The sequence below is a fragment of the Scyliorhinus torazame genome, chromosome 10 (genome assembly GCF_047496885.1).
Source record: "Scyliorhinus torazame isolate Kashiwa2021f chromosome 10, sScyTor2.1, whole genome shotgun sequence".
Lineage (NCBI taxonomy): Eukaryota > Metazoa > Chordata > Chondrichthyes > Carcharhiniformes > Scyliorhinidae > Scyliorhinus > Scyliorhinus torazame.
Window position 1 is genome coordinate 97,536,483 of NC_092716.1, and position 27,575 is coordinate 97,564,057.

Sequence of the window (27,575 nt, forward strand, 5' to 3'; positions counted from 1 at the left end):
GATTTTTGTGGATAACATTCTTTGACCGAGAGATTAAATTTAAGAAGTAATTCTCTAGGTAAAGCTGACCATTTCTCCTGAGAGATTTTATATGCATCTGGTATTTGGTGGGCACAGTCAGTCTAGTCGAGATAAAGTTCGCATTGGCCTATTTTGCAATGCATTAGTCAAAATGAGCCAACTGCTAAGGATGAAACTGGATAATGAAGATACTGAGCAAAAAGCTTTTTCTCCTGACTGATCTGTCAATATGAATTACATTTGGAGCTGCCAAATTTTTTTTTGTCCTCTTGGGAATAGCAGCTTCCCTCATGCAGAAAAATAATTGGACACTCAAATATTATTTGTTTGAATTCAGTGGTGTTGCTCAACTTTTAGGCCTTTATGCTTCACATCTTGTCTTTATTTATTTAACGTTTGCAGATGTATGAGGCTCGACAAATCTTAATCTGGTTCACAAAGCTCCCGGTATATTTCTTGAGCACTGGTACAGGCTAGCAGGATTTTACTATAGACAAGTGTTTCATTAGCTCAGATAAATTTATCTCATAAATGTACCTTTTTTGGCAGTGGGGTGCAGCTGTATATTCCCAGCTACATGGCTTATTTGTATTCATGTCCAGAAGGAACTTGTAAATTAAGTGCCATTTTGATTAAACCACCTCTAACATAGGGGAATTTATAGGGAGTGTCAAATTTTGGTAGGCAACTTGGTATCAATTGGGCCTCGGTAGTACACTGTTGAGATCATTACCGCCACTAAGATCTGCATTGGTTTTATTTTTATGATAAATGAATGAAATTTGAGAAAGTAGGAGAAAATAACCTATTTTGCAGTATATGGTTATTTAACATTCAATTTACTTGTACACATCGTCGGTAATCGTATATTTGTTCAGTCTCTGAAACCCTGGGTAAAATAAAGTTCCACAAATGTGAAATCTTTCTTGCACGAGCACATCTTCGTAACTTAAGTGTTAATTCCCTCTGGGTTGAATCCAATCGTCCATATCCCAGTCATATTTCAGCTGTCACAATCAGCACAGACAAGCTGTCTGATTCTGGAGGACATCTTGACCAAGCACAATCCTGTCATCTTGTAGCATTTGTGGATGACCTTTCCAGTAGGGGTTGCTGCAAAAGTAATCATATTGTCATAGCACAGATTGTATAACCCATCAAGTCCAATACTTGTGCTTTCTACAAGTGTGTCACCTAGTCTAATCCTATGCTTCTGTGTGCTTTCTCATAATCTGCAATTTTTTTTCTTTTATAATGAACTAATTCTCTTTTGATACCACTTAGACTCTGCTTGATGACACTTTATGATAAAAGTTCCACTCACAGAGCAGTGGTTCCCTTATTGCTTGGTGTTTTGGGAAATTAACATTCATGCCACATGTCAAGCAGTGACTGTCTCCAACACGAGTGAGTGGCATTAACCATTGTCATTCTGACCTCGCCATTGACCAGAAACCTAACTGGGCCAGTCAGGATCTGGTGGGACGGGGCACATTCTGTGACAAATGACTTTCCTCCTAATTCCCCAGAGCCTGTCTACCATCAAAGTATTCCAGCCAGGCAGAAATCAGGAATGTGTTGGAATACTTTAAGCTTGTCTAGATGAGTGAAGCTCCCAACACTCTGCAAAGCTAGACATCAACCAGAAAAAGCACTGTACCATGGCTGAGGGAGTATCATCTACAAGATGCACTGTACCAATATGCTGAGGTTTCTTTTATGGCCCCTCTCAAACCAATGATTTCTACCACCAAGAAAGATGAGCGTAGCAAGCATGTGGGAACACTACCTCTGTGTTGAACACCATATATCACTGTTCCTTTATTGTTAACAAATTCCTGGGGCTCATTCCCTAATTATAGTGGAAATAGCTTCATCAATAGAGTTCAGTAACAGCAACCCAGGGGGAGGGGGGGGGGGGGGGGGCGGGGGTTTAGTTTAGGTCAAAGATAAAGGGGTTTTGTTACTTGTGTATTGTTTAAAATTTCTGTATTGTTATTGTTGCGTTTGCTTTGTAAGAGGGGAAAAATTGTTGTTTGGGAAAAAATTTTCAATAAAACATTTATAAAAAAAAAAAAAAAAAAAAAAAAAAAAGAGTTCAGTAATTTAAGATCGTCTAGGACAATTGGCGATGACCAATATATTCTGGCCTCTGCCTATATTTCATGAATGGATTAAAATAAAATGGTAATATCCTTACCAATGTTTAAACTGAGATCAGATAATCAAGCACATCAGGGTCAAATATGAACATTCCTAGTATGTCAACTTGAGAGAGTGAAGCATGTCTCAAATTTAAGTGAACTAGATTTCACCCATGTAAAGAATCATTAAAATTCACAAGCTTTTAATTGGAAAATTTGGCATATTTAATCAAACATTTTCCAGCAAAAGGAAGGTTTCTCTTTTTAAAAAAAAAAAAAAGTACTTATGGAAGACCATTTGCATCTTTTTAGACCATAAGCAGGCTGATTTTGAGGGGACAAAAAATATTTGGCCAAGAACAAAATACTGTGGATGCTGGAAATCTGAAATAAAAACTGCTGGAAATACTCATGGGTCTGGCAAGCATCTTTAGAGCGAGAAACAGGGTGAATGTTTCAGGTTGATGACCTTTCATCAGAAACAAAAGAATGAAAGGTCATTGACTTGAAAGGTTAACTCTCCAGATTCTGCCAGACCTGTATATTTCCAGCATTTTCTGTAAATATTTCTTCTTGTGTTTGTCTGTTCCTCTATTTTTGTACAATGGCAAGTTTGTTTTTGAGCTGTTTTAAAATCTGATTTAAAAAAAAAAAACCACAATTCTTTGTATGGCATGCTTGTGCAAGCTCCTATACCAATGCATTAAATAGATTGAGTTGCTGTTACATGAATAAATGTGCTGTAGTTCGACAAAATAAATGCCAGGCAAACAATCCGAAATTGAGCACAGGATACAGCGTTATATTCCTGAATCGAAGAATTAATGCAGAGATTTGGTCTCTTTGAAACATGGTGGTTTATTCTGTACGTCTGCGCTATTGATCTTTCTTCCACTGTCATTTCTCTTTGCAACTTTGCAGCATGCTCAATACCTTTCCACCACCCCTCTGGAACAATTTGACATTTGCACTGTATAGATCATGCTGTAATACCAAATTGAGTCCCATAATGTTTTTTGAGGGGTGCGTAACCGATCGTTATCAGTTATTGTTAAAGTCTCCCTTCCTGATTTTATTTGATCTTGTCTCACTAGAAATAATCATCATTATACGTTCAGCTTTTCAAAATGCTTAATTGTTCTGGGCAGTGACTTAGTTAACTGATGGCTGGCTTATTGATTAATGCAGTATCCCATGCTATCGACATCTTCTTGGCTGTGTGTCAAAGCAGAATCCGATCCCTGGAAATGTACACTTGAGAAATGATGAGTCCATGTTTTATCATGTAATTTCAGAGTTTGAAGTATACGGTGCCGTCTGGCAGGCTATAACCTCAGGATGCAGCACTGATGTAAAAAATAAATGACTGCATAATTTATTTAAAGTCCTGTTTCTAATATAGTTTGTATTGATTTTTCTGAAAGGCTTTTGTGGCCTCTGGAACCAATCTATCTCTGCAGTTTTTTCCGGCAAATTGGCATGGAGAACAGCGACAAACACCCACTCGGGAGTATGTGGACTTTGAGCGTGATGCAGGCAAGGTAAGAAACGGGTCCTGACATTCTTCTGATTGGGAGAAATCTAGATGTTCTAGACTGTATGTTGCTATATAGGTGTTTTTAATACATTTAATATGAATATGAACAGTGAAGTGTTTTATACTACCTGGATATTTGCTCAATTGTGCTAATTGTTTACAGTATGGTGAAGTAATTAGCAAAGCTAAAATAAGTAGATATATAGCCAGAACAATAGATATAAACCATTATGGGATTTTGCTGAGACTCTAGTGTATCTAGATTGGACAACAATGAGTACTGCATGCATTTCTGGTAATTGTGATACAAATGAGAAATGCAAGCATTGGTGAGGGTATAAGGATGGCCAAGTGTATATTAATGAGCTACAAGGAGAGACTGGAGATCAGCTTTTACAGATGGAATAATACAAGTATATTAGTTACAATGAATTCTGAATACATTATTTTCGAATTATGAATATAGTATCAAATGTCATAAATATGAACTACTAAAGTATCAACTTAAATTGGATAATCATAGAATGGTTACAGCACAAGGCCATTCAGCTTGTCATATCCATGCCAATTCACATAACAGTTAGTCCCATTTCCCCATGTTGCCGTTGGTTCTTGACCCTCCTCTCTACTTTGTCCTGTCTACTCATGGTTTTGAACACCATCAAATCTCATCTCCACCGCCTTAAAATGAATGACCATTCTCCATTCCATTCTCCAATCCATCCACCTAAGTGAAATCCCTTGTCCCTGGAATCTTTCTCAAATGACTCAAGTCCAATGCCTTCACAACCTCTTTAAAGTCCGATGCTCTAAGCTGGACAGAATACTTCAGTTGATCCTGAACCAGTGTTTTATACAATTTACCGTAAATCCCCAAAGCACATAATTCCATATACCTTATTTTTCTCTCTTTAACCTACCATCTTTAATGATTTCTGCACATTACACCCCAAGTCCTTCTGCTCTTGTAGAATTTTCCCTTTAATTCTTCTTTATTTGTTCATGGGACGTGGGTGTCTCTGGCTGTGCCAGCATTTATTGCCTATCCCAAATTGCCCTTTGGTGGGGGGGTGGGTGGGGTGGGCAGTTACAAGTCAACCACATTGCTGTGGGTCTGGAGTCAAATATAGGCCAAACCAGGTACGGATGGCAGATTTCCTTCCCTAAAGGACATTAGTGAACTAGATGGGTTTTTATGACAATCAACAATAGTTTCATGGTCATCACTGGACTTCTACTTCCAGATTTAAAAAAAATTTAATTCAAATTTCACCATCTGCAGTGGCGGGATTTGAACCTGGGACATCAGAATACTCTGGGTCTCTGGAGTACTAGTCCAGTGACAATACCACTATGCCACTGCCTCCCCTAAAATTTGTATTGCCATTCCTCATTCTCCCTACCAAAATGCATTACTTCCCATTAAATTGAATCTATTGTGTGTCTGTCCATTCCACTAGCTTAGGTCTTTTTTAGGTTTCTCACTATCCTTTTCGCAGTTGACAATACTTGTCACAATAATAAAGATTATTATTATAAGTAGGCTTACATTAACACCGCAAAGAATTTACTGTGAAAAAATAAAAGTATTGTCATCAGCACAATTTGAAATTATGTCCTGTACACTTGTCATTAATATAGATCAGACAAAGCAGTGGCATTACCCACCCATTATATACTTCCAGTGTGTTCACTGCTTCATTTCTGTTTCATATCATTCAGACAACTTTGCTTCCATTGTCCCTTTTATTCAATGGACGTTAGCAAGCCTATTATGTGGCACTTTATAAAATGCCTTTTAGTCATGCTGACTTACTTTAATTTACATTTATCTTACTGACAATTTATGTCCCATATTTTAAAAAACCTTTCTACCAACGAGGCTAAACTGACTTGCTATAGTTGCTGGGTTTATCCTTCTAACTCCTTTGGAATGAGGTGTAACGCTTGCAATTTTCCAATCCTCCAGCAGAACTCCTGTGTCTAAGGAGCATTGGAAAATTATGATCGGTATCTCTGCAATTTCCACCCTTCGCTTGGTATCTTCAAATGCATCTGATCTACTTCTGGTGACTTCTCAACCTTGAATATAGCCAATCTTTCTAATACCGTTGATCAATTTTTAACCCACCCAGTATCTCAACCACCACCTCTTTACTGAATTTGTATCCAGGAGTAGTTAGCGCCCAGTCCTGCCTTTTGTTTTGAGCTAGGCTTCTGTTATCACCAAAATATCATAGTTCCACATGGATAACTGCGCCTGCAGCTCACCAACCTTATTTACCACAAACCGTGTTCACATGTAGACACAGTGAGTCTAAATGAGGTCTCTCTGCATTTCCTCTTACTCCGCCCCCATCTGATGCATTACTATTTCTTATCTAGTGCTATCTGTCCCTCCCAATTTTTTTTTGTGCATTTTGTTGCCCCTCTCTGATATCCCCTGGTTCCCATCTCTCTGCCAATTCAGTTTAAATCCTTACCAATAGTACTAGCGAACAGTCCCGCAAGGACATTGATCTCTTATTGTTCCGGTGCAACCCATCTGACATGTTCACTTCCCATCTTCCTCAGAACTAGTTCTAATTTCCCAGGAATCCAAAGCCCTTTTCCCAGTACCACTTCTCCAGTCAAGCAGTAATTTGCTGTCCTCCTGTTTCTTTTTTTAAAAAAAATATATTTTATTCAACTTTTTCGGCCATACAAAACAATACAAAGGTTTTTCCCCTTTTTACAACAGCAAAACAATATAAATAACCGTGACCGTATTTTAACAAATAAATAAATAATATATAAACTAAATGGCAACTGCCATAACAAAAATAATAGCTCTCCCAAATAATAAAATCAGCACTTCAATTCAATATACATAACCAAGTACCAATAATTTTACAAACACACCCCTGAGGACCCACCTGAGCCCCCCTCCCCCCTGGGTTGCTGCTGCTACCTTCCCGTTTCCTTTATCGTTCTGCGAGGTAGTTAATGAATGGTTGCCACCGCCTGGTGGACCCCTGAGCCAAACCCCTTAGTGCAAACTTTATCCGTTCCAGTTTTATAAACCCTGCCATTTTGTTTATCCAGGTCTCCACGCCCGGAGGCTTGGCTTCCTTCCACATAAGCAGTATCCTTCGCCGGGCTACTAGGGACGCAAAGGCCAAAACATCAGCCTCTCTCGCCACCTGCACTCCCGGCTCTTCTGCAACCCCGAATATAGCCAGCCCCCAACTTGGCTCGACCCGGACCCCCACCACCTTTGAAAGCACCTTCGCCACCCCCACCCAGAACCCCTGCAGTGCCGGGCATGACCAAAACACGTGGGTGTGGTTTGCTGGGCTTCTCGAGCATCTCCCACACCTATCCTCTACCCCGAAAAATTTACTGAGCCTTGCACCGGTCATATGTGCCCTGTGCAAAACCTTAAATTGTATCAGGCTAAGCCTAGCACACGAGGACGAAGAGTTTACCTTGCGTAGGGCATCTGCCCACAGCCCCTCTTCGATCTCTTCCCCCAGCTCTTCCTCCCATTTTCCCTTCAGCTCATCCACCATGTTCTCCCCCTCGTCTCTCATTTCCCTGTATATATCTGACACCCTACCATCCCCCACCCATGTCCCTGAGATCACTCTATCCTGAATCTCCTGCATCGGGAGCTGCGGGAACTCCCTCACCTGTTGCCTCGCAAAAGCCCTCAGTTGCATGTATCGAAATTCATTCCCTTGGGGCAACCCATATTTTTCCGTCAGCGCTCCCAGACTCGCAAACGTCCCGTCCAAGAACAGATCCCTCAGTTGCACAATCCCTGCTCTCTGCCATGTTCCAAATCCCCCATCTATTCTCTCCGGGACAAACCTATGATTATTTCTCATCGGGGACTGCACCAAGGCTCCCGTCGTTCCCCTATGCCGTCTCCACTGCCCCCAGTCCTCCTGTTTCTATACTCACTAGCATGTGGCACCATGAATAGTCTCGATGTTTTAACTGTTGAGATTCTGCTTGCTCTTTTCTTTCCTCGCTTCATAACATCTACCTGCAAGACCCTCTTTCTGATTGATCTGATTGAACCGTATAAAATTCTAACAGGGCTGGACAGACTAGATGCAGGGAGGATGTTTTTTCTGGGGAATCTCGTACCAGGGGACAGTCTCAGGATACGGAGTAGATCACTGAGATGAGGAAAGATTTCTTCACTCAAAGGGTAGTGAACCTGTGGAATTCTCTACCACAGAAGGCTTTGGAGGTCAAGTTACTTAATGTATTCAAGAAGCGATGAATAATATTTAGATTTTAATGGCGAAAAGAGGTATGGGGAGAAAGCTCCAAAACTTGAGCTTCAGCTGATACTTACTGCACGATATATGAAAAGCATCCTGTAAATCCCACATAGAACAGGATATGCACTCGATGGGACTGTGAAGCCTTGTTCTGCCACACCTCTATTTATTAGACTATTAACTAACTTAACAGGAATAGGCTTAAATTGATGCACCAATCAGCTGTCTCCCTTTTTTGTAACAAATTGGTTTCCGTTTTTATACTGCTAATTGATCGAGTCTTACTTTATAGTTGATTAATTTAAATTAAAAGCTTAACAGTATACTTACCCCAAATGAATCCATGTCCCATGATGTTGCAGTGTTTCCTCCCTTCAATTCTCACTTGTGGTCTGATCACAGCAGCTTCAATCCCCAGCCTCTCCTTTATGCTCTTTTTGCATAGAAGGTGACTGATTGGAATAATCTGCCTATTTTGGGTGATAAAAACAAAGTCGCATGCAAATCTGGGAGAGTTGTAACAAGAGGCAGATGAGATTTGGTGGATTGAATGTCATTCTCTATCCTGCACTTTTCTGTCATTTTAATGCAACTTTAGATCCATAGTATTTTGGGAAATTAAAGTAGCCGTTGTACTGATAAATGTTTGCTTTTATGACATTATCTTTCTTAACATTTTTGTAAAGGCACCAAATTGAAGTCAATTAAGATATTCTAAAGTACCTGGCAAATTTTAGCATGATAGTAAAAACTTTGATCTTGAAGTCCAAAAGTGACTAGTTTTAGTTTTGAAAAATCAGTTTGTTTCAACAGCCAGTAATCCAATTTTTGTCAGTAGGTGATTCCTAGAAAATGGAAATGACTCATTACAGGTCGGTGAAAACTGAGTTTGATGGTAGACTTGTATTATAGAAATGGGTGTAGTCACAGTGGAACATCAGTATTCTCATTCTTATACTACTGTTCTTCAAAGGCAAACAATTGCAGCTTCCAAGTTTGCATGTTTTTGTGTTGCCTTTGTTGTGGATGGATCTCCAGGGTCCATAATAGTGACTGAAATTAGAAAGTAATAAAAAGCTCTGGTTAACCTGAGGCAGTCGGCATGAAATTGTGATGGATAGATTGTGTTTGTCAGAACTAGTTGTGATCCGAGGAACTGGCAGAGTAAGAAGCAATAGTGATGAGGGAACTATTTTCACGCAATGAGTGGTTAAGATCGGGAATGCTTTGTCTGAGTGTGTGGTGGTTCAGATAAAGCACCCAAAAAGAAATTGGATTGTTATTTGAAAAGGAAGTATGCTCAGGAATATGGGGAAAGTGGGAGAATGAAACTAGGTGAGTTGCTCATGCAGATTCAAAGGACCAATTGGCCTGCTGCACCTTAACGGATTCTGTGAATGGCGTAAATGTTATCCCTGTATATTTGAAGCCATTTAAGGTGGTGCTGAAGTGTTTGATTATGATGGTGCTTGTTATTAAAAGAACTACAATCCTGCAAATTTAGACAGTTACACAAAAAGCTGATTGGAGGATAACTATTCATTTAAGATGTGGGTAGTGGTATGCCCAAAGAATTTCTGCTGAAATTTCTTGCTTGTAATTGATTTGGTCGAAGGCACACATATTACATATGCCATGTTGAGCATCAGCAAATGGAGGAAGACTGCAGAAGGACAATAAATAGGCTGCTTATGAGTGGGGAAATAATTGGCTGGTGCAATTAAATGTTGAATCTGAAATAACAATTGGGTGTGGTGATAAAAATGAGAGAGGAAATTTACCTAATCGCAAGAAGCTTGAGCAAGGATTGTAGGAAGGATTTTGGAGCCATTTAAAAGATACAGTAAAAATTCAGTACGTTATGCTAGGAATCCGGGTTAGAACTATGATGGGGCACTGAAAAAAATGTATTCTGTCAGGACAGGGATTGAGGGAATACAGTTAGGTTTTGCAAGATAATGGAAGATTTGGATAGGGTAAATAATGAATGATCTAGACTGGATTCTCACTGGGAGAATGAAAGGAAAAAAGTTTGAAAAGATTTGACCCCACAAAGTTTATACAATGGAATAAAGAGCTATTGAGGCAGAGATTCTAACATTCTAGAGGATAATTATTCAGTAAGTAAGAACATTAAATTGTATCCCATCCAAGTGATTTGATTAGACTGGCTATCTGTTAGCATTTAAAAGTTCAACGGACTGTAATGCTATTTCTACAAAATCAAACCAAATTATGTCTTTAGTTTGATGTCAACTGCAGAAGATCCAAATTGGATGATATGAGTGTTTATAGTGTTGAGAGTTTATGCAATATTTAAAAATAGTTCTTCAGTGAGATGGTTAAATATTTGTAAGTAATAGATATTGAAAGAGCGAGCGTACGTACTTATGGGGAAGTTGTTTCCTGCTTTGACTTGCGGTATTGTCTGAGACCAATGGTTCACCTTTTAGCTTTTAAACAAGTTTCTTTGCACCATTTGTTTTAAATTTGGAAACTATTTCATGCAATATGTTATCATTTGTGACCTAAAGGCACTTTGCGGGTCAGTCTTGAGCTCAACAGCTAAGTGCTTCATTTCAAATTGAATCTTATTATTATAAAGTGGCGCTCCAATATCTGATTTCATCTCTGATCAAAAATACAATTATGATTACTTCAGAAAAACTAATGTTGCATACTTTCTTCATTTGTGTTTTACTTTTAATTCTCATTTATACCCCATTTGAACGAGCTGTACTGAGTTGATTTTGTTCTTGGAAGTAGGCAAATGAAATTAAGAACCTGTGTTCACAACTCAACTTAGTTTTCTTTGCCAATTCTAATGTGAACCTATTTTGAACAACTCATCATGAGACCTGTTTCAGTTGAAGTCTATACAAAATACACCGAAGCGAGAAGGATTTGAGCTCAATAATCTATAAAGTATGAAAACACTGTACCACTCATATGGGTACAGCCGTTAACTTTCCTGTGTTATCAGTAAACCAATATACCACCAGGAGTTGAGTTTTGTGTTGTGAAGTGCAGGAGAGGGTACTCTCCTGCACTTGAGTGGCCTTGACTGACAGAAACTGAGCACTGCAACAGCATAAAGTATTTTTCATCAGCCTGTTGGTTATATGTCTTGCTACTTGGATCTTTTTCTTCTCCTTCATTTGTCGCCTTTCCCTCCCAAAAAAATCCCTTTGAAGACAAGGAGAGGACAGGAACCCATTGAATCAGTGCCACTAAACATGCTGATATTTGCGAGGGTATCCCAACATGGAATACCAGCTTGTGGGGGTATATAGTTTTGTTTTGGTGTGAGGAGACGAGTGAAACTCCAGTGAGAGTAAATAGCCCAGTTGTCATGTAACAATTATTAAAGACTATTTATTATAGAAAATACAAATACACACAAACCTGCCTACTCTATTCTCATGCAATTAACATGTATGAATTATTAAACACACACTTTCTATGGAATGTACCCCTTGTTACAAAAAATATATCTATGGTACCTGAACTCTAAGGCTTCCCCTGTTCCCAAAGCAACAACCAAATTGAATAACCAGCTATACTTACCACACAATAAAGAAGTTATACTCAAATCTGGGAACCGTCTTTTCTTGGCCCAACGAAGGTGTTATGAAAGTTTACTGCACTACTTTGGCTCTAAGACTTAGAAGCTTGGCCTCCTGGCTTGGTAGCTGGAAATGGGCCTGTCCAGTTTCTGAGACTGCTAGATGGTAACTGTCTCCCTTCTCGGAGGGAACTTAAGGTGAAGGAACCCTTAGTTGACCACAATATGATAGAATTTACCCTGCAGTTTGAGAGGAAGAAGCTAGAATCAGATGTAACGGTATTACAATTGAATAACGGTAACTGTAAATACACGAGGGAGGAGCTGGCCAGAGTTGCTTGGAAGGGAGCCGAGGGGGGGAAGACAGTGGAACAGTAGTGGCAGGAGTATTTGTTTTTTCATGAGGCACAACAGAAATTCATCCCAAGGAGGAGGAAACATGCTAAGGGGAGGATGAAGCATCCATGGTTGACGAGGGAAGTCAAGGACATCGTAAAAGCAAAAGCATACAAGTAGCAAGGATTAGTGGGAAGCCATGGGAGTGGGAAGCCTTTAAAAGCGAGCAGAGGGCAACTAAAACAGCAATAAAGGGGGGAGAAGATGAAATACGAATGTAAGCTAGCTAGTAATATAAAAGAAGATAGCAAAAAAATGTTTCAATATATAAAAGCTAAGAGAGAGGCAAGATTAGATATTATAAGACCTTGAGACATAGGAGCAGAATTAGGCCACTTGGCCCTTCGAGTCTGCTCTGCCATTCAATCATGGCAGATATTTTTAGCATCCCCATTCTCCTGCCTTCTCCCCATAACCCCTGATCCCTTTATTAATCAAGAATCTATCAATCTCTGTCTTAAAGACACTCAGTGATTTGGCCTCCACAGCCTTCTGCAGCAGAGTTCCACAGATTCACCACCCTCTGGCTGAAGAAATTCCTTCTCATCTCTGTTTTAAAGAATCGTCCCTTTAGTCTGAGATTGTGTCCTCTGGTTCTAGTTTATCCTACGAGTGGAAACATCCTCTCCATGTCCATTCTATCAACTAGACCACTGGAAAATGAGGCTGGAGAAATAGTAATCGGAAACAAAGAAATGGCTACTTTGCACCAGTCTTCACGGTTGAAGACACCAGTGGGATACCAGAACTTCAAGAGAATCAGGGGGTAGAGGTGAGTGTAGTGGCCGTTACTAAGGAGTATGTGCTGGGGAAACTGAAAGGTCTGAAGCTGGATAAATCACCTGGATCGGATGCAGTGCACCCCAGGGATCTAAAAGAGATAGCTGAGGAGATTGTGGAGGCATTGGTGGTGGTTTTTCAGGAATCACTGGAGACAGGGAGGGTCCCAATGACTGAAACATGGCTAATATAACACCCTGTTTAAGAAGGGAGGGAAGCAGAAGACTGGAAATTATAGGCCGGTTAGCCTGACGTGGGTCATTGGTAAGATTTTAGTATCCATTAATAATCATTATTGTCACAAGTAGGCTTACATGAACACTGCAATGAAGTTACTGTGAAAAGCCCCTAGTCGTCACATTCCGGCGCCTGTTCGGGTACGCTGAGGGAGAATTCACAATGTCCAAATTACCTAACAGCACGTCTTTCAGGACTTGCGGGAGGAAACTGGGGCACCCGGAGGAAACCCACGCAGACATCGGGAGAACGTGCAGACTCCTCACAGACGGTGATCCAAGCCGGGAATCGGACCTGGGACCCTGGTGCTGTGAGCAGCAGTGCTAGCCACTGTGCTACCATGATCCCCATTTAAAGATAAGATTGCGGAGTACTTGGAAGTGCATGATAAAAAGGATTGAGTCAGCATGACTTCGTCAAGGGAGGGCAGCACGGTGGTGCAGTGGGTTAGCCCTGTTGCCTCACGGCGTTGAGGTCCCAGGTTCGATCCCGGCTCTGGGTCACTGTCCGTGTGGAGTTTGCACATTCTCCCCGTGTTTGCGTGGGTTTCGCCCTCACAACCCAAAAATGTGCAGGGTAGGTGGATTGGCCACGCTAACATAGAACATAACATAGAAAATACAGCACAGAACAGGCCCTTCGGCCCACGATGTTGTGCCGAACCTTTGTCCTAGATTAATCATAGATTATCATTGAATTTACAGTGCAGAAGGAGGCCATTCGGCCCTTTGAGTCTGCACCGGCTCTTGGAAAGAGCACCCTACCCAAACTCAACACCTCCACCCAACACCAAGGGCAATTTGGACATTAAGGGCAATTTATCATTGGCCAATTCACCTAACCCGCACATCTTTGGACTGTGGGAGGAAACCGGAGCACCCGGAGGAAACCCACGCAGACACGGGGAGGACGTGCAGACTCCGCATAGACAGTGACCCAAGCCGGAATCAAACCTGGGACCCTGGAGCTGTGAAGCAATTGTGCTATCCACAATGCTACCGTGCTGCCCTTGAGAACAAATAAATCTACACTATATCATTTTACCGTAATTCGTGTACCTATCCAATAGCTGCTTGAAGGTCCCTAATGTTTCCGACTCAACTACTTCCACAGGCAGTGCATTCCATGCCCCCACTACTCTCTGGGTAAAGAACCTACCTCTGATATCCCTCCTATATCTTCCACCTTTCACCTTAAATTTATGTCCCCTTGTGATGGTTTGTTCCACCCGGGGAAAAAGTCTCTGACTGTCTACTCTATCTATTCCCCTGATCATCTTATAAACCTCTATCAAGTCGCCCCTCATCCTTCTCCGTTCTAATGAGAAAAGGCCTACCACCCTCAACCTTTCCTCGTAAGACCTACTCTCCATTCCAGGCAACATCCTGGTAAATCTTCTTTGCACCTTTTCCAAAGCTTCCACATCCTTCCTAAAATGAGGCGACCAGAACTGTACACAGTACTCCAAATGTGGCCGTACCAAAGTTTTGTACAGCTGCATCATCACCTCACGGCTCTTAAATTCAATCCCTCTGTTAATGAACGCGAGCACACCATAGGCCTTCTTCACAGCTCTATCCACTTGAGTGGCAACTTTCAAAGACGTATGAACATAGACCCCAAGATCTCTCTGCTCCTCCACATTGCCAAGAACTCTACCGTTAACCCTGTATTCCGCATTCATATTTGTCCTTCCAAAATGGACAACCTCACACTTTTCAGGGTTAAACTCCATCTGCCACTTCTCAGCCCAGCTCTGCATCCTATCTATGTCTCTTTGCAGCCGACAACAGCCCTCCTTACTATCCACAACTCCACCAATCTTCGTATCGTCTGCAAATTTACTGACCCATCCTTCAACTCCCTCATCCAAGTCATTAATGAAAATCACAAACAGCAGAGGACACAGAACTGATCCCTGCGGTACGCCACTGGTAACTGGGATCCAGGCTGAATATTTGCCATCCACCAGCACTCTCTGACTTCTATCGGTTAGCCAGTTCGTTATCCAACTGGCCAAATTTCCCACTATCCCATGCCTCCTTACTTTCTGCATAAGCCTACCATGGGGAACTTTATCAAATGCCTTACTAAAATCCATGTACACTACATCCACTGCTTTACCTTCATCCACATGCTTGGTCACCTCCTCAAATAATTCAATAAGATTTGTAAGGCAAGACCTACCCCTCGCAAATCCGTGCTGACTATCCCTAATCAAGCAGTGTCTTTCCAGATGCTCAGAAATCCTATCCTCCAGTACCCTTTCCATTACTTTGCCTACCACCAAAGTAAGACTAACTGGCCTGTAATTCCCAGGGTTATCCCTAGTCCCTTTTTTGAACAGGGGCACGTCATTCGCCACTCTCCAATCCCCTGGTACCACCCCTGTTGACAGTGAGGACGAAAAGATCATTGCCAACGGCTCTGCAATTTCATCTCTTGCTTCCCATAGAATCCTTGGATATATCCCGTCAGGCCCGGGGGACTTTTCTATCCTCAAGTTTTTCAAAATGCCCAACACATCTTCCTTCCTAACAAGTATTTCCTCGAGCTTACCAATCTGTTTCACACTGTCCTCTCCAACAATATCGCCACTCTCATTTGTAAATACAGAAGAAAAGTACTCGTTCAAGACCTCTCCTATCTCTTCAGACTCAATACACAATCTCCCGCTACTGTCCTTGATCGGACCTACCCTCGCTCTAGTCATTCTCATATTTCTCACATATGTGTAAAAGGCCTTGGGGTTTTCCTTGATCCTACCCGCCAAAGATTGTTCGTGCCCTCTCTTAGCTCTCCTAATCCCTTTCTTCAGTTCCCTCCTGGCTATCTTGTATCCCTCCAATGCCCTGTCTGAACCTTGTTTCCTCAGCCTTACATAAGCTAAATTGCCCCTTAATTGGGAAAAATGAATTGGGCACTCTAAAATTTTTTTTAAATGACTTCGTCAAAGGGAGGTCATGTCTGACAAATCTGGGGTGAGATTCTCTGACCCCCCCGCCGGGTCGGAGAATCGCCGGGTGGGGGGGAGCGGCGTGAATCCCGCCCCAGCCGGCCGCCGAATTCTCTGGCACTGGAGATTCAGCGGGGGCGGGAATCGCACCAGTCGGCAGGCCCCCCCCGACGATTCTCCATCTCGCGATGGGCCGAAGTCCCGCTGCTTCTATGCCAGTCCCGCTGGCGTAAATTCAACCAGGTCCCTTACCGGCGGGACCTGGCGGCGCGGGCGGGCTCCGGGGTCTTGGGGTGGGGCGATCTGGCCCCGGGGGGTGCCCGCGATCAGGGCCCACCGATCCACGGTCGGGCCTGTGCCGTGGGGGCACTCTTTTCCTACGCGCCGACCATCAGCCTCCGCCATGGCCGATGCGTAGGTGACCCTGCGCATGCGCGGGGATGACGTCAGAAGCCGTTGAGGCTCCCGCGCATGCGCGGACTCGCGCCGGCCAGTGGAGTCTCTTCGGCCCCGGCTGGCCTGGTGCCAAAGACCTTCCATGCCAGAGGCGGGGCGCCAACCACACCGGGGTGGGCCTAGCCCCAAAATTTGCGGAGGATTCCGCACCTTCTGGGCGGCCCGACGCCGGAGTGGTTCATGCCACTTTGTCCCGCCGGGACCCCTGCCCCGCCGGGTAGGAGAGAATCCTGCCCCTGTTATTTGAGGAGGTGAAAAGGAAGTTAGACAAAAGAGAACCAGTGGTAGTGATCTATTTAGATTTCTTGGAGGCCTTTGACAAGGTACTGTATAGGAGGCCGTTAATTAAGTTAAGAGCTCATAGTGTTAAGGGTAAGATACTGGCATGGATAGAGGATTGGCTGACCGTCAGGAGCAGAATGTGGGGATAAAGGGTTCTTTTTCAGGATGGCAGCTGATGACTATTGGTGTACTTCAGGGGTCGGTGTTGGGACCACAACTTTTCACAGTATACATTAACAATCTGGAAGAAGGAACTCGGGTACTGTTGCTAAGTTTGGAGATGATACAAAGATATTTGGGGGGACAGGTAGTATTGAGGAAGCGGGGGGCTGCAGAAGGACTTAGACAGGCTAGTAGAGTGGGCAAAGAAGTTGCAGATGCAATACAATCAGATTATGCACTTTGGTAGGAAGAATGGAGGCATAGACTATTTTCTAAATGGGAAAGGGCTTAGGAAATCAGAAACACAAAGGGATGTGGGAGTCCTAGATCAAGATTCTCTTAAGGTTAACGTGCAGGTTCAGTTGACAGTTAGGAAGGTAAATGCAATATTAGCATTTATGTCGAGAGGGCTAGAATACAAGAGCAGGGATGTACTTCTGAAGCTGTATCAGGCTGTGGTCAGACCCAATTTGGAGTATTTGAGCAGTTTTGGGCCCCATATCTAAGGAAGGATGTGCTGGCCTTGGAAAGGGTCTGGGGGGGAAGGTTCACAAGAATAATCCCTGGAATGAAGAGCTCGTCATATGAGGAGGGGTTGAGGACTCTGAATCTGTACTCGTTTGAGTTTAGAAGGATGAGGGGGGGATCTTACTGAATGTTACAGGATACTGAGAGGCCTCGATAGAGTGGACATGGAGAGGATGTTTCTGCTATTAGGTAGAACTAGAACCCGAGGCTACAGCTTCGGACAGAAGGGACGATTCTTTAAAATTGAGGTGAGGAGGAATTTCTTCAACCAGAGGGTGGTGAATCTGTGGAACTCATTTCTGCCGAAGGCTCTGGAGGCCAAATCACTGAGCGTCTTTAAGACGGAGATAGATAGGTTCTTGACTAATAAAGGGATCAGGGGTTGTGGGGAAAAAGCAGGAAAATGGAGATGAAAAACATATCAGCTGTAATTGAAGGTGAAGCAGACTCGATGGGTTAAATGGCCTAATTCTACTCCTATGTCTAATGGAAACTGGTCAATTATACCTTTGTTGTTCTTTGATTATGCCTTCTGTGTATTCGGCTGTCTGCCCCCATCAACATCCTTGACCATACATTAACATATGTATTTCTCGGACTGTTTCTCCTCCGTAAAATATTCACACTTGATTATTATCTAAGTTGCCGTTCTAAATACGTTACTGGGAGAGAGACTTAATAATTGAGGCCCTTTTAATACTGTCTATGCTGTCTCCAGGCAGATTCATGACACCAGTTATTATGGATATTGCAAGGAGAGTTTGGCATATTTAGTGGAGCAGCATTTAGTTGGGTTCTCGAACAGGTGAGCAATTGCTCAACTGCATTACCTCCTATATGAAGATGAAAACGTGCCCAATGGTGTCATGTTAGCTTTTTTGTGTAACAAGGGAGTTTACTGTTTTGTACATAAACAAGTATATTCATTGATGCAAGTTTTCTTTATAAAACTGTTTTTTTCATGCCTATGTTAGTAAATTTGAACAATATAATTTTGTAGTACTGGCTTATACAAATATTTTGAGAAATTAAATGGGCAGATGTAAATACTCTGGCTTGGACCATGTATTTGAAGATGTATATCTGTTTGTTGTACTCATTTGGTTTTTGGTATGAATTCCTCTCGTTTTGAATTACTTCCCCAAACTGACTGATCTTGTCAACTCACCTTTGCTCCAGCATGTTAGTATTACAGAGTGAGAGGTGCTTGATATTTGGCTAATCAACTGTTGACCTTGTAGGATGAATAATCTGCACAAGAAAACAAAAGTAGATTGGTGCAAAGGAAGTACAGTATTTTGTCAAATTAGAGCAAATGCCTTCGGGAGATGAATTCATGGTTTCATGGTGTGGCTGTCTTGAAAAATGTTGGTATGTGTGGTTAATGACTGAAGTAATCAGGCAAAATGAGACTCGCTTTAATATTTTTAGTCCTATGTGTTTGGAATCTGAGTGGGTCATGGATGTGTTCAGATGGTTAATTTGTTCAGCACATGGAACGTTTAAGAGAATCACTACATGCTTATTGGCAGTAAAAACTGTTGCGACTTTATTGTTCAGAATGAGGAGACTTGCTGAGGGTAGTTAAGAATCAACTCTTGATTAGGGGCAGCACGGTAGCACAAGTGGCTAGCACTGTGGCTTCTCAGCGCCAGGGTCCCAGGTTCGATTCCCCGCTGGGTCACTGTGTGTGCTGAGTCTGCACGTTCTCTCCGTGTCTGCGTGGGTTTCCTCCGGGTGCTCCGGTTTCCTCCCACAGTCCAAAGATGTGCAGGTTAGGTGGACTGGCCATGCTAAATTGCCCTTAGTGTCCAAAAAGGTTAGGAGGGGTTATTGGGTTACGGGGCTAGGGTGGAAGTGAGAGCTTAAGTGGGTCGGTGCGGACTCCATGGGCCGAATGGCCTCCTTCTGCACTGTATGTTCTATGTTCTAACTCCATTGTGTAGATCTGGAGTCACATGGAGCGCAGGTGAGGTAAGGATGACCGATTTCCTTCCCCAGAAGACATTAGTGAACTAGATGGATTTTTACGACAATTGACAATGGTTTAATGATCATGTTTATAAAGCACTGCGGAGGTTAGGGGAAATACTTTTTATATAGAATTCTGTTACACCATGGAATTCACGATCAGAAGCAGTGACAATAGCTGAATCAAAATATGATCAATGTTTGAAAAATATATTGGACTATGTGTATGGGTTGGGACTAACTGGATTGCTCTTCCAGAAAGCCGTATGCTGGGGCACAAACTGCATCCATAGATTATCATAGAATTTACAGTGCAGAAGGAGGCCATTCGGCCCATCGAGTCTGCACCGGCTCTTGGAAAGAGCACCCTACCCAACGTTGAGTGTCTTTAAGACCGAAGTTAATAAATTCTTGATTTCTCGAGGAATTAAGGGCTATAGAGAGAGAGCGGGTAAATGGAGTTGAAATCAGCCATGATTGAATGGTGGAGTGGACTCGATGGGCCGAATGGCCTTACTTCCGCTCCTATGTCTTATGGTTAACAAAGCTGAGCAGATTCAAACAAAGAACTGGTGTGAATTTCTATCCGAATAGAATTAAAAAGCGGAGAAGATATGGTTAAACATGTAAGAAACCTTGGTTGGACCATGCTTTGGAGAGCTGTACACAATTATTGTCTCTTTATTCAAAGGATATTTGGACACTGGAGATGGTGTTTTCAAAAAAGGAAAACAACAAAAAATTACATGGATGGTACCAGAACAAAGGGGTTGTAACTATTAAGATTAAGTCTGGGCTGATCTTTAGAAAAGAGAAGGCTAAGAGAATCAGATAGAAGTTGTTAAGATGATGGGCCTCAACAGGGTAAAGGTAATGAAGATGTGGAAGAACACAAACGACGAGCGGCAATAATTATAAGGAAAGTCATTAAAGTTTAATAAGGAATTCAAAAGAAAAAAAATTATCCACAGTGATTAGAATGTAGAATCTGGGCTTCCAGTGACGGCAGGCGGGAGGTGGCCGCACAATGGAGGGCTCCCGTTCGGCAACGGCATTTTCGGGGCTTTTAAGCCCGGTCCGCGGAGGCGGCAGAAGCAGGGAGAAGGCACGGAGGAGGCACAGTGAAGACACAGGAGGAAAAAAAGAACAAAGAAAAATGTTGAGGGTGAGCAAGAAAACGGCCGGAAAAAAAAACCAGCTGGAGGTCCGTCGGGGAGTGGAAAGGTCACCGTGGGGTCACCAAGGAAAATGGAGGCTGGAGCACCAGGGGAGGCCGCATTGCTTACGGCTGAAGAAATAACTACGGTGATGGCTGCGGAATTTGAAAAGCAGTTGGCGCAGGTTGCGAAATGCATGGAGACGGTGAGGAAGGAGATGAGGGAGGTTTTGAGTGTGCTGGTGGAGGAGGCGGTTTCCCCGGTGAGGACGGAGGTGCGAGAGCAAGGGGAGGCGCTGAAGGAAGCGGAGGAGACGTTGTTGCAGCACGGTGATCAACTTGCCTCGATGGGGAAAGAGATGCGGAAGGTGATGGATACTAACAAGGATCTGCGAGGAAAATTGGAAGACCTGGAAAACAGATCCAGGCGACAGAATTTGAGGATTGTGGAGCTGCCCGAAGCAGTTGATCGACCGAAGCCGACTGAGTATTTTGCCGCGATGCTGGCAAAACAATTGGGGAAGGGGGAGGATCCCTCCAGATATGAACTGGATCAGGCTCATCGGTCGTGGAGGCCTGTACCAAAGGCGAGTGAGCCCCCAAGGGCAGTGACTCTGTGCTTCCGTAGGTACAGGGTGAAGGAGAAGGTCCTGAGCTGGGCCAAGCAGAAGCGGGTGGTGCAGTGGGCTGGAGCTGGTATACGTGTATACCAGGACTTAACGGTGGAGCTGGCAAGTAGGCGGGCTGCCTTCAACCGGGTGAAGAGGGCACTGTACATTAGCAAGGTGCAGTGTGGCATTGTATATCCAGCGAAGTTGAGGGTGACTTACAAGCTCAGGGACTTTTATTTTGGAACGGCGGAAGCAGTGGAGGAGTTTGCGAAAGCAGAAGGACTGTGGCAGAACTGACAAATTGGGGAATGGCCATGTGTTGATGTAACCTCATGATTGTATTTTCTTCTTTTTTGTATCACTGAGTGCGGGTGTAGAGATTAAAGGAGCCAATGTGGTATATATTTGGACAAGGGAAGAGACGGGACTTTCACTTGAAATGAGAGTTCTTTGGGGTGTAGGTGGATATGCGGGGTTTGTGTGCTAAAAGGGGATCTTTGGGCTTTCCTAGGGCCGGGCAAGTGGGAAAGGGACCCGGGCGGGGGCCTCCACGCTGGCCGGTTTAAGCCAGCCAGTGAACGGGAGTGAGGTGGGGGGAGGGGCTGTGGCCATCGGAGCCTGGCAGAACAGGGTCCGAGTGGTCTAGCCGGGGTGGAAAGTTGGGGGGAAGGAACCGAGGTTGGGAGGAAGAGTTTTACAAGAGGCAGTGGATGGGAGGAGCTGGAGACCTGCGGTGGTGGGGGGAGGGGGGGGGGGGGGGGGGGGGGGAGCTGTGTAAGATTAAGGGTGACTACGGGTAATCCCTGATTCCTTTTTGTCATTTGTTTATGTAAACATGCGGGTTGAGGTACGGGGGTTGGTGGGTAGATGGGATTGTTATGGGGACTGACATATCTTGCTGATTATTGTTTATTGTTGATGGATGTAAGTGTGGGAGAAAATGTGAAAAAGGAGGAGAATAAAAGAAATAAATAAAAGAATGTAGAATCTGCTGAAGTAATTGAGGAGATCTGTTTTCGAGAGAAAGCTAAATAAGTACACGAAGGAGAAAGAAATAGAAGGATGTTCTGATAATTTAAAATTAAGGTAGGAGGGTATTTGTGTGGAGCATAAACACTGGCATAGACCAGTTGGCCTACAGTATCTGTTATACAAAATTCATAATTCCACATTCCATGCTACAGGATTGATATACAGTAAAAATGAGTCGAATCCCAGGGGATCTACCTCCAAATTAATATTAACTGATAGCTGAGGAGGCCCCATTCCCACATGAATGCATCTCCACCTAACCCGATACGCCGGCACACGCAGTTTATGTCAAAAACAACATTCATATGCTAAATGAAAACACCGTGAAGCAGTACATGTATGGAATGGTCTTTATTCAATTTGTTCACTCCTTACAATCAGCTGTCCTTGTGAAAGGACGGAACTTTGCATTGAAAAAGATTGGTAGTTAGCTCTGGAAAAGCTCTAATTCTTTTCTGCTTAAGTGTGCTGTCTTTATATGTGCACGATATAGTTCACCATGCTGTCAATGCAGTCTAGCATGATTTTGTGCTGTACTGTGAAATTTCAGAGCATCTTCACAGCTTTTGTATTGGTTGGGGAAACAGGTAATCTTAATTATTGTCACATGTAGGCTTACATTAACGCTGCAATGAAGTTACTGTGGATGAGTGGACTGGCATTCATTTTTGACTATTTAGGGTCAGCGGCCTTCTCGTGCTCCATGATTTTGCACTTTTCAGTGGTCTAACTCCAATCTGGTTGACGCAATCATATGACAAGCTTGGGAATGTTCGGCTAATCGGGGTTACCAAGGTGGAATTTCAGCTTATTGAAGGTGTTGTTCTATGGGATTTACTATTCTGCTGGTGGGGAAGGTCGATGACTTAGCTGGAATTTCATGTCATCCGAGATTGACTCATTGCGATTTCATTAACCTATTTCGTCCCTACCAACAAATGTACCTTCAAATCAGTTGCTCGTGATACACCCACAACAGAGCTGCGGAAGACAACCTCGGAAGCCTTTGCCCTTGCGCAGACTAGTTGGGCTAATTGCCTATTTGTGCTATAAATATATCCGCCTGTGTGCTCTGACATAAAATTGTTTGGGAATGCTGATGTAACAGCGCTCTTCAACATTTATGTTCCTAAACAGTTGCATTGCAAGCTTTGTATTTTTATAAAGGCTGTTTATTTGTGCTCCCGCACTAGGGGGAGTACTTCCTGCATTTGCACAGATGCAGTGTCAGGATGTTTAAAATGAGCGATGCTTTTAAATGCACAACTAAATGTGGAGTTTTGCCATTGGTAGAAATTAATGAAACCTAGTTTAGAATCAAATACGAAAAATAATTGCCCAGTTTGGGGCTCAAAGCCATGGTTCTCGGAATAAGTCCTACTATTTTACTTTTCTTTGTTCTTTTAGAAGGGTTTGGGGTTTTTTCAATGTTTTTATTAAGGCGTTTATATTTAAAAAAATATATATATATTATATAAAATCTCATAACAAATAAATAACCAACACCCTTGCGCCTGACCCTGCTGCTACCCTCCACTCACTGAAAGAGTTTAGGTTAGATGGGCAGCATGGTCAGTGCAGGCTTGGTGGTCCGAAGGGCCTGTTCCTGTGCTGTACTTTTTTTTGTTTGTTTATCTGCCAACTGAGCTTGCGAGGCTGTGTAGGAATTCACACACAACTTTCCTAACTTGTTCCAATAAATCAAAAGAAAAATATTGTTTAGTGTTGAAGTTGAAGTATTAACTTGGGCTTTCTGCAGTGTTAAACTGGTCTGGGAGCAAAACTGCATCACCCAACATCATGGTGGGAGAATCTGTGTGCCTGCTGAAACTGAGTGCAGCTAGTGTTCACATGCAACAGTTGCTGATGCTTTTCAAGTTGGTGGCACAAGTTACAGTGATTTATAAATGATCTAGAAGAGGGTGCAGGCCACTTCAGATTACATCAGTGAGTTTCCTGAATCGTTTTCAGGAACCATTTCTCACAGCTAGGCGCAACCCAAAAGGTGGCAAGCGGAGTGCCTTCATAATCTCTACTGTAAAGAAAATGTTCTGCCTAAGGATTCTACTAGGAAAGCATGCCAGCTCCTGAAGAAATTCTTGCTATTGAGGGAGTACAAAGTAGTAGAAGAAGTTTGGTTAGAAAGTATATATCTTGGTACTCAAGGGGAAGTGAGGCGTCAATACCAAAAACAGCAGCAACAAGGCACATAAATTAGTCCTCGCGGATTGTGTTTGTCACTGGTGGGATATATGTGGTTAGATTTGGAAATGCCTATAAGAAAGAGTAATAATGTTTCCCTCATGGGAGTCTTGAAAGCTGATGCTGGAGGAGAGATATGTATTGCAAGTTAATGAAATTATACAGTAATTGAAGGGGGACTATGATGGTTGGATGTTTAGCACAGTGCTTCCCCAGTGCCTTCGGAATCCTTAGTTAAGTCACAATGTGGGTGGCAAAATCATCCCGACTTCCACTGTAGTTTCTCATCACCCTGGAGTTCATTCTCTTTAAAGTACATGTGTGAAGCAATCCGTGCTTTACAGATGAGGGTATAAAAACTTAAAATGGGCATCACTAGCAGTAATTTTGCAGTTTTGGACAAGTTGGAAGAAAAAAGATCTCCAACTTAAATGATTCTTTGACAGCAGGTTTTACATAAATTTAAAATCCCTGGAAGGTGGACTAGTTTCTGCCCAGCTTAGCATTTCAGAAGCATGGGGCTTGTTCTCTGATCCAACTGGCTTCCCCATAAGTTTAATTCATCCATACAACTTCTAAATATAATGCATTTGGCTTGTATTGGATTTGGTTATTGGAGGACATGTTTTTAGTCAAAGGTTTTTGGAGGCCAGTTGACATTTTATATACTAGCTGCGTGTACTTACCAGAGCTGCACAAACAAAGATCTGAATGCTAGTGTCATATTTGTGTTAATTTAGATGATACTTAGCTAGCTGCTTTTTAAAATCAGTAACTGCTAAGACTAAAAATGAGGTTTCACGGAGTAGTGATGGCAGCTATTCTGTAGTTGGCACCAAGTTGAAATTGTAATGAGATTACCACCTTGAGAGGGTCAGATTGCCTAAATTCTTCATAGTACGAAGTCTTACAACACCAGGTTAAAGTCCAACAGGTTTGTTTCGATGTCACTAGCTTTCGGAGCGCTGCTCCTTCCTCAGGTGAATGAAGCCTGAGGAATTCACCTGAGGAAGGAGCAGCGCTCCGAAAGCTAGTGACATCGAAACAAACCTGTTGGACTTTAACCTGGTGTTGTAAGACTTCGTACTGTGCTCACCCCAGTCCAACGCCGGCATCTCCACATCATGGCTAAATTCTTCATGTCCAAGTAGATGTGGCACTTGCAGCAGATGAGTAGCCATTTTTAGATGCCTTTCTCTCCACGAGTTGAAGCTTCTTAGACTGGTTGAAGCTTCTTGAAGATGGATCTCTGTTGAATGTGGCTTCCAATGCTTTTTACAGGGAAGTCAAAGTGGCCACTGTTATCATGTGACCTGTGCAAGAATGCTAATTTACTTTCCATAAAAGGGATTGGCACTTCTAAGAGCCGAAGAGATATTTTGGTCTTTGAGGGAGTGCAACGTAGGTTTACAAAAATGATACATGGATTACATGAGTTGTTACGAGGAGAGGTTACTCAAATTAGACCTGTTTTCGCTAGAATTTAAGGGGTTAAGGGGTGATCTGATCGAAGTATTCAAAATATTAACAGGGTAGATAAAAATAAACTATGTCCACTCGTTGGAGATTCCAAAACTAGGGGGCATAGTCTAAAAATGAGGGCTATACCGTTCAGGAGAGAATAGGATCCAGCTTTCACAATAATGTTCCTGTTCTTTGAATAACACAAAAACGCAACTTGATGCACTAGACAAAAGCTCATTTTTTTGTTAACTACTTCAAATTAGTGTGTTCACAGTGAGGGGAGCATTTCATTTTAGGAATGTAGTGATCCTCTTGTGCAAAACTGTATCCTGTTTTATTTAATATAAACAAATTTGTTGGTTTTCAATTATATCAATCTTCAGAGTGCATTTCAGTTAAGGCAGGGTCCTGCTCAGAACATATTTTAAGTGGCTTCTGTAATGTAAAGAAATGATCAAAATGTCAAACTGACCGTGGTAAAGATCGAAATGTTAGCTCTCTCCTATAACCCAATTTGCAATAAAATAGGTTCATATAAGATTGTAGAACTTGCAGAACTACATTTAAAACATCCATTTAATCAGATTACACTGGTTATTTCTTCCCATGCTTACATACTTAGGCCAGTTTCAAATTCCTAGGGGTGCACGTCTCCAAAAATCTGTCCTGGTCCACCCACGTCGACGCTACCACCAAGAAAGCACAACAGCGCCTATACTTAGAAAACTAAGGAAGTTCGGCATGTCCACATTGACTCTTACCAACTTTTACAGATGCACCATAGAAAGCATCCTATCAGGCTGCATCACAGCCTGGTATGGCAACTGTTCGGCCCAGGACCGCAAGAAACTTCAGAGAGTCGTGAACACCGCCCAGTCCATCACACGAACCTGCCTCCCATCCATTGACTCCATCTACACCTCCCGCTGCCTGGGGAAAGCGGGCAGTATAATCAAAGATCCCTCCCACCCGGCTTACTCACTCTTCCAACTTCTTCCATCGGTACACGTGACAATAAACAAATCCAATCCAATGTGATGGGGGAGCCTTGAGACAAAATGTGATGGTTTTTGATGGAGATGGATGTGGCAAAGAGTGAATGTGTTGATGGTTGCTGCTGTAATGTGTTAATATGCTTGACTTGTTGCAGGTGTTCTAATTCTTTTGTTACTGATCAAATAACCTGAACAATAGAGCATTAAGCAATGGAACCCACCTCTGTGTCAACTGTGGTGTTTACTCAGGTTTCCTTCAAAATGCTTTGCCTAGCCAATGTGTTTAGAGCAGGTGCTGGAGTTGAGAGAAGCACGTTACTGTCTTACTGACCTTTCATCTGTCAAAGTATAAGCGATTGTTGTATCATGATGTGCTTAGTAAGATGGTGCAGTTAATACTATAATTGCAGTGTGTGTGATAGGTTCGATTATGGAGTACTTGTGTACAGTATAAAGGACTCTGGTATTTATGTTTTCCCCACCTAAAAATAAATCAGAAATTTAGATTTAGTTGATTTGCATTCAGAAAGACTTCTTGTTTCAGGCTTCCAAATGATGGAGTGACTTGGATGATTGAATAGCAAGCCACATTCCCAAATTTGACCCAAAGATGGGTGGGGTGGCATTGTAAGCCATGCAGGTGGAATCCTAAAATTATGAAGAGACACTGCGAAGTGATTGGCAAAACTGGCAAATGGATTTCAGGCTAGCTAAGTGCAAGTGTATCCACTTTGGGCCTGAACAGGATGCTCTGCAAGAGTGTTGCGTCCCTCCCAAAAGATATATTAGGTGGGGTGCAGAGTAAA

The 27,575-nt window shown here is 42.7% G+C and overlaps 1 protein-coding gene and 1 long non-coding RNA gene across 5 annotated transcripts in view; one reads left to right on the forward strand and one right to left on the reverse strand.

Moving 5' to 3' along the window:
* cbfb (core-binding factor subunit beta) overlaps positions 1 to 27,575 on the forward strand; it is a 151,948-nt gene that overhangs the window by 946 nt on the left and 123,427 nt on the right. For all 4 annotated transcript variants that reach the window (XM_072518468.1, XM_072518467.1, XM_072518470.1 and 1 more), the window contains exon 3: positions 3,590 to 3,706. In XM_072518468.1, the coding sequence (XP_072374569.1) occupies positions 3,590 to 3,706 (117 nt within the window). The remainder of the gene's footprint in view (positions 1 to 3,589; positions 3,707 to 27,575) is intronic.
* On the reverse strand, positions 840 to 8,616 carry LOC140430781 (uncharacterized). The gene is made up of 2 exons (XR_011949544.1): positions 8,307 to 8,616; positions 840 to 1,134 (listed from the first exon to the last, which is right to left on the reverse strand). It is a non-coding gene; the product is annotated as an uncharacterized lncRNA (long non-coding RNA).